Source organism: Pterocles gutturalis, unplaced genomic scaffold, assembly GCF_000699245.1.
Source record: "Pterocles gutturalis isolate BGI_N339 unplaced genomic scaffold, ASM69924v1 scaffold6559, whole genome shotgun sequence".
Taxonomy (NCBI): Eukaryota; Metazoa; Chordata; class Aves; order Pterocliformes; family Pteroclidae; genus Pterocles; species Pterocles gutturalis.
Genome location: NW_010128082.1, coordinates 77,468 through 85,228, shown reverse-complemented (window position 1 = coordinate 85,228; position 7,761 = coordinate 77,468). Strand labels below are relative to the sequence as shown.

The 7,761-nt window shown below is 37.3% G+C and overlaps 1 protein-coding gene across 1 annotated transcript in view; it reads left to right on the top strand.

Moving 5' to 3' along the window:
• Positions 1-1,386: 1,386 nt before the first annotated feature.
• Positions 1,387-7,761, top strand: part of MBOAT2 (membrane bound O-acyltransferase domain containing 2) — a gene marked incomplete at its 5' end in the record, with an annotated part of 73,559 nt that continues 67,184 nt past the window's right edge. The window contains 2 exons of the mRNA XM_010079489.1: positions 1,387-1,532; positions 4,942-5,019. Of these exons, the coding sequence (XP_010077791.1) occupies positions 1,387-1,532; positions 4,942-5,019 (224 nt within the window). The remainder of the gene's footprint in view (positions 1,533-4,941; positions 5,020-7,761) is intronic.

The window sequence follows — 7,761 nt, the reverse complement described above, 5'->3', positions numbered from 1 at the left end:
TCTTTCCCTGCTAGCACCTAAAGTGTGTGTAACTTAGTATTATAGAAGGTTTTAGAGTGGTTTGGAAAAAAAGGGAACTATTGTTGGATTTGCAATTGGGGGATCTATGCAGTTGTTATAAAGATGAGAGTCCTGTAGGTAGCTGGTCTTATTTAGCTTCAACTTTAAATGTAAGCACGTCTTCATACTCTCTCACCCTTACCTGTTATTGCCTGAAACTTGGCTGAAAAATGATGAAAGAATGGGCTAGATGAATTACAGTTCTAGAGGTGTGCACTGTGTTGCTGCGAACGTCAGTATTAGGCCTGCTGTCATGAACATAAAAATAGCGTTGTCATCGTACCTGGTGGTATTAAGATTAAGCATATATTTCAGCTAAATTGTATCAAACAGCCTAAAACACTGTTGTGCTGAGGACTAGTCAAGCATGCAGTATGTGCAGGTTTCTTGTGCTGAAGTGATTGTGACCTAAAGGAGCGGTCCCCGAGCTGTTGCTTGTGATGTCTTGGGATGCTGCTATTAGACACAGACAATTGTTAGGCAATTTTCTATGGAAGAAAAAAAATCCATGAAATGGGAAATGTTTTTTTCTAAATAAAGAAATTCATCCACCTTTTTGTAACTTAAGCCAGTTTTGGTAGTGGTTGCTGTATCTGAGGAAATTATTTCTCTGTCATGCCCTTACTGTTAAATTTATTTCAGGCCACAGTCAGAATGATTCATTTCACTTAGTGGTTTGCTTTTTTTAATTCCACTTTTCCTTTCAGTGCCCTAATGTCTTTAAATATTTAACATACAAGAGATTTCCTATCTTCTAGAATAAATGGCCTGAAGGGAGGAGGAATTTCTGAAACTATCCTACTTGAATGTACAAGAAGAAAATCCAGTGTGCGACCAAGCTGTTTATCTGATTACATACCACTGAAGTGCACTTTGTTGAGCCCTGCTTCTGCACAGGCCACTGAAGTGTTCTGCCAGTGATTTGTGTAGCTGATGTGTATTTCTATGTCATGCTCACTTAAAAACAAATAAAAACCCAACCCAGATCTTCACATTACTGGGAGAGCATAAATGATTCTGTGGCTGATAGAGTGGTTTGGTATATAGAAAATTTACAGGAAAATAAGTAAAAAATTTTTTTTGTGATTCATGCACAGATTGCCTCTACAGATTTGATGTATCTTTTCTTAACTGCTCAGGGAGCAATGTTTTGTGCTTTAGGAGGGGAGGGATTCTTGGGAGACGGAAGCTCTTTGAGGTTGACATGCTATGGTAAGAGCCATGGCAGAGCCAAAGGTTCTGCAAGTTGCTAATAATGTGTGGATATTTCTGTTAATTTTTGATACATAAGTGTGTGAGAATTTTTTTCTTTTCTTTTTTATGCAGGTCAACTTTGTAGTGTGCCAACTGTTTGCCTTGCTTGCGGCTGTTTGGTTTCGAACGTACCTTCATTCAAGCAAAACTAGCCCATTTATAAGACATGTTGTTGCAACCCTCTTGGGCCTTTATCTTGCACTTTTTTGTTTTGGATGGTAAGTTACACTTTAATTCACTTTTCAGGGATTTGTAGATTTTCATTTCTTGTTTGCAGGAAGACCAAGTTTTGTTATGAAGAACCTTATTACCTAATGATGGAGTTTTTAGCTGGTGCAAATGTACAGAAATTGGCTCAATTTTCTGACTTTTTGTGGGAAGAGTGGCTGGAACTGCAGTACTGATGATGGTCCTAGTAGTATAAAACACCTGGAAAGGAGATGGCCTTGGTTTGAGAATTTGTTGTGTGTTGGGTTTTTCTGTTTTGTTTTAGAGGGAGGGTGTAGTTTGGGGTGTGGTTTATGTTTGGTTTGTGGTTTTTGTTTTTAAGCACAAATTTTCTGTGACTGCTGTTTTCACATCTTGATCTTTTCACAGCGTTAGCAAGCCAGAATGTTAGTAGGGCTAATAAAAGGTATGCATTTAGTTTGGTGGATTTTTTTTCCCCTTCAAAATTAGCTTACTAAATGTCTCTCATCTTCCCAAGCTGGTTTAAGATTAAGTGCCAGTTTGGTTTTGTTACATGGTAAACAGAGTGCTTGCTCAGCTTTAAGTATGTAGAAGACTCATTTATACTGACTCTACAAGAGTATTACTGAACTAGGGGGAATTAATCAAGCTTTTTTAGAGGTGGGAAGATAAACATGGTGTGTGCATGCATGTGTCTGTGCACACACAGAGTGTGTATAAATAATTATCGTAATTCCAAACCACAGATTTGCCCTCTAGACTAGCATGTTCCAGAGGCTTCTCAGCACTGGTTGATATGTATTACTTTTAAATTTAGGAAAAGAAAAATCAGTAAGTTTTATTCTTTGGATTTACATGTGCAATTTGCTTGTATATATAATTCCATAACTCCCATGCATTTCTTAAACTTTTGGCCATGGTATTCTGCTTTGAGAGAATGATGTGATGCCAAAGACTTCCAGTTGTAGCACCAAATGAGGAGGATGATACAGGAGATAGGCATTACTGTGTGTGGTTTTTGAGAGCTGTGTAAGCGTTAGGAGCACATTCAGTATCCATTGCTTTGTAAATCTAAATCATTGGTTGTAGTTTGTAATTAGAAAGTGTTAAGAATATATTCATATGTGAAATTTGAGGATGAATATATTCATATGTGAAATTTGAGGATGGGAGCCTTGAGAAAGAAATAACCTCCACCCCAACAGACATAAATAAAGATTTGTGGAAGTTTCTTGTTGGCAATAAACCCTGGAAAAGAACTCTTGAGAGAAATCTTATGCTGTAGTAGAAATCCAGATTAGTTTGCTTTGGATCATACTTAAAGCAATTATTTCAGCAATTAATTTCTATTTTACAAAAAGGTTCTTTTCTTACGAACTAAAAGCTTTTCAAAAATGCTGAAAAGAAAGAACATAATTTGAGACGTTAGAAGTACACATTCTTTCAAAAGCTGATACTTCTGTTGCACTTGTGCCAACTCTTTTTTGTTTTGATGAAGTATGTACTACACAAGCATGTTTTCTGAGGGCTTGGTTTTGTTTGTTTCCTCTCACCCCTCCTCAAGGAATCAAGTATGAATATAGGTTACAATTCCATGGTACACCTTTAGTGACTCTTCAGTTGTGTTATAACGTGTGTGCAAGAGGGAAAATGTTCCTGTTTTCTTATATAGTGGTTATAGTAAATATAAATTTGCAGAAAATCTCATGTAAACCTAAATGTGGAAAATAGTTTGGAGTCTGCACCCTTTTAAGAATATTTATTAGTCATTATGTTGCTTTCTTCAATTTCAGGTGTGTTAGTTTTCAGTCACCTTTGCAGTGCTTGTGATGGTGATGTGGGACAGGCAGAGAAGGGCTAATTCCCTTGGGATAATAGCAAATAGCATAAAAGACCTAGAATACTCTTTGTAGCTAAAATGTACTACTTCACATTGTATTTAAATGCTTCCCTTTTAATTTTTGAATTTGGAGATCAATCATGTTGCCACTGTTAACAGCTCTGAAAGAGAAATATTTTTGGAAAGTGTAATCTTAGTATGGTAGTCCATACAACACAAACTTTTTCAGGCTTTGATATCTTGTTATGTCCCTTTCTCTGTTTAAGAAGCAAACCTCTTAAATTTTTGTAGTTTCACTAATGCCTGTCTTTACTGCACAGTGTTTGTAATACATGGCTGATATGAAAAGAAAAAGTGATTTTTTTTTTTAAGTGGCAATTGCTTATATTAAATGTGCATTTGAATTTTAGGAAGTCATATCTTAGATGAGAATAGCTCGTAGTGAAGTCTGAGAGCGTGTGCAGATTGGATCTTCCATAAAAAGTCGTGATTTTCAAGGTCAGTTAATATCCAAGTGAATTGTTTTCCCTCAGTTCATCGTGTGTAGACTTAATAAGATTTTAGCTGGATAGAACTGGGTTTCTTGTTGAAAGTCTTTGAAAACATTTACTTATGAGTAGATGAGGAGTGAAATGAGGAGATTGCTGATGATAAGCTGAAAGAAAACAGTACCAGCAGTATAAAACAGTAGAAAACTGTAGTTGCTCTTTAGGCTGTTTTTTAATGGGAAAAATTCCAAAACTAGATCGGTGTGTCACTTAAGCACATGTAAACATGCTGCTGAGGCACTTGAAGTACCAGCGTGAAAGAGAATCAGCTTACTGAAGATCAGACACTTTTCCCCAATCACTGGCAATGGTTTGCCACCAATGCTCTACTAGCTTACTGAAATATAGCTCCTTCAAAAACCAAAACAACCCCCCCCAAGCCCCAAAACAACAGTGGTGTGGTAGCTATGGTGGTAAGCTGCAGAGACAAATAAGAAGAGGAGGTTAAAGCGACTTTGTGAAATAAATCTGTGGGTTGTTGGTGTGTAGGTTTTTTTTGTTTTGTGTTTTTGAGACCATCATCACCACCATCCCTTTATCAGTTATTGATGACTGAGGGCAAAGAGACTGGCTGGACAGAGTTATCCTTTTTGTTGACTGGGAAATCTTCCCATGTACTGATATCGTGGATACTAAGATATTGTTGGCCTTATCAGAGATGCCTATTGTTGCAAACAGGTAAAAAGATAAGTATGGAAACGGAACCACAAAGCATTAGTGTTATTTACACATGAAATAATGCCAAGTGGAAGTATTATGACACATGCTCTCTGTGTTTTAGTCAGCATTTACTATGTTCTTGTTTATGAGCTTGAGATTTCTCACTAAGTCTGTAGTTTTTCTTGATTACTGTTGTCTGTGCTGTGCTAAAGGGGGAAGCTCTCAACAGAAGAGGGGCTGCAGAAAACCTAAATAGAACAAAAGGGTTTTTTGGAAGTAGTGATGGACAATTTTACAGATTTACTTAATTGAATGTTAAATAAATAAATGCATGCTGTTTATTGTCATCAATGAAAATGCCATGAGGGTTTACTATTTTTTTTTTCCTAGGTATGCCTTACATTTTGTTATACAAAGTGGAATTTCCTACTATATCATGATCGTAATAGGAGTGGAAAATATGCACAAGTAAGTTTCCATTCTAAATTTTTTTTTTGCTTTTCCAAGAATGCTACAGTTTAGGTTGTTTTGTAACTGTGCACATATGCCATACTTCTGTAGTAGTTCAGTGTTTTAAATTGTGATAACCATGGTTTTATTTCCAGGAGATAAAATGGCTTATTTGGGTATTTTTGCTAGCTTTTTGGAATATCTAAAGCTTGCTTCAATTGGTAATATCCCTCAGAGATTTCTTGTGTATTCTCGGCATTTAGATTTTTTTTTTAATTGTTTAATCATAAATAATTCTAGATGTCTTACAAATGAGTTAACTATACAAATGTAACAGTGCTAGTAGAATAAAGGTGTCTGAAGGGAACAGAATTTGTGTGAAAAAAAATTTATAGGTATGAAGTGTTATTTCCTTTTTTTTTTTTTTTCTGGTAAGAATAGCGCAGTGTGAATTCTGTCTTAGGTTAAGAGTACTATGATGAAATTACATATGTAGGGCATTATTTTAGGTTTGCTTGAACACATGATTAGATTAGCAGTATCTGTATTTATATAAATGGCGCTTGTTTCTCAATTATTCTTAAAAGCAGGAAAGACATTTATTTTATTACTGTATGCCTATTACTATTCCACTAGTCTAGAACTCAGACCCAAATTAGGTTCCCACTGTGTTAATTTCTGCATAAATGTTTAGTAAAATAGCAAATTCGTGCTTGAATAGGTTCCTGAAGTATGTGAGGCTGCCAGGAAAGATGCTGATAAAAAAACTGAAAAGAAAAATCGGTTTACACAGACTGTGCAAAGACTGCCTCTTTATAGTCTGTTACTGAATATAATTTTACTGTATTTTGAAATATGTCATATTAGGCTCTTATTTTCAGTATTTTCTACAAATACAAGTAGTATTCAAACTGCTGCAGGTGTGAGAGAACTTCATTTGGTTGGATGTCTGGCTTGTATTCTAATGGTTTATTTGATCAGAAGTTGTTTTAAAGCAACTTAATCATATAAATTTCTCTTTAGACATGTAACACTATAAGTTATAATTTATGTAGGTTAATATTTTAAAATAAATTATCAGTGCAGTTAAATTCTGCAAAGGGAGGTACTGGGCAGGAATACTTTGGTCCTTATCATAACAAATTACGTAGTTTTCTTGTAGGAGGAAATCTAGCAGTGGTTTACTTCCCCAACAGGGAGAGGCAGGTAGGCATGTGTGTATTTAACATTCCTGCATTGGAGCAACAGAACTTGCTAGTTCCTGATCCTCCCAGTTCTTACCAGCTGGTTTAACAGCTGCATGGCCTGATCTGCTGGAATTTTTGCTGTGTGATACGCAGCTGTGTATGTATATTCTCTGTTACTCTTAGTTACTGCTCAGGTGGGAGAGTAAAACCTAGATTTGACTATCGGGCTTATGTTGCTCTATCACAGTATGAATTAACATACTGTTGGATAAAACTAGAAAGGTCTTCTTTCAGTGGAGGAAAAAAAAAAGTAACAAATGGAATAACTTGTTACTTCAGCTGTGGGCAATGCTTGAATGCTGTATAGGAAGCTCCAGGAGCCATTTCTAGTAGATGACACAGGCAAGACTGTACAAGGTTTGCTACCCCTTGTGCTACAGTATCCCATGAGGGGTGACGCCTATTTACATCCCTATATGCCTGTATCTTTTACTGAAGGAACACGCCATGTACTCTTAGTTTTCTGCTATGAAAATGCCACTTACAGCCTTCTGTTGGGTAGTCTGAACAGAAACTCATGTGAATGACTCCCCTCCTCAGCTAGATGTTTGTCTTCAGGCTACAAATGTGTCTCATGGAGCCCAGGGGAGATTTAAGGTTAAGTGCTGTATAGTAGGATGCAGCTGGTACCACCTGGCCTCAGGATTGGAGAAGGGCCCTGTCAGTGTTTTACTGGTGTGAGTGTGCGTGTGTATGTAAAGCTAATTGGAGTACTTATATACTGCATAGCCCAAGTTTTGGGGTTTACATTGTATGTTGTAGAGGGACCCATTAGCTGGCAGTCCCAGTTAGATGTTACCTTCATTGTTCATAAGGTTCTTAAACTTGGAGACTTTAGAACACCAAATACCTATACATGATGTAAATATGGGTTCAAGTGATTTTTGTATTGGAAAAGCATTTGTGTATTGTATAAAATATTTTTGTCTATTGTCTAAATTAATTCACTGAAATAAGTTTCCCTCTTCTTTTCGATGTCCTGCTTGGTGTACTGCAGACTTCATGAGCGTATAGATTGGGAAAACTATTAGCCCTCTCCTTCCTGCTTCCCCCACCCCCGAATATAGTTCCTCAGTCTCTCCAGCCTCTCTAAAAATTGTTTAAACAAATAAGAAACAACTGAAGTTCTTAGACTGCTTATCAGTTCAGCTGCTATGTGTTGGGTATACTGGCTTTCCTTACCATCTGAAACAAGGAGACATTTTTTTAAGCTTTTTGTATTGGTTTTGCATGGCAAGGTTTTGGTAGTGGGTGGGGGGGAGCTACAGCCCATGTCCAACAGAGCCAATGCCAGCCGGCTCCAAGACAGACCTGCTGCTGGCCAAGGCCGAGCCCATCAGCGATGGTGGTAGCACCTCTGGAATAACATATATAAGAAAGGGGGGAAAAAACCTGCACAACGGCAACTGCAGCTGGAGAAAGGGCTGAGAATATGTGAGAGAAACAACCCTGCAGACACCAAGGTCAGTGCAGAAGGAGGGGAGGAGGGGCTCGAGGCACAGGAGCAGAGGTG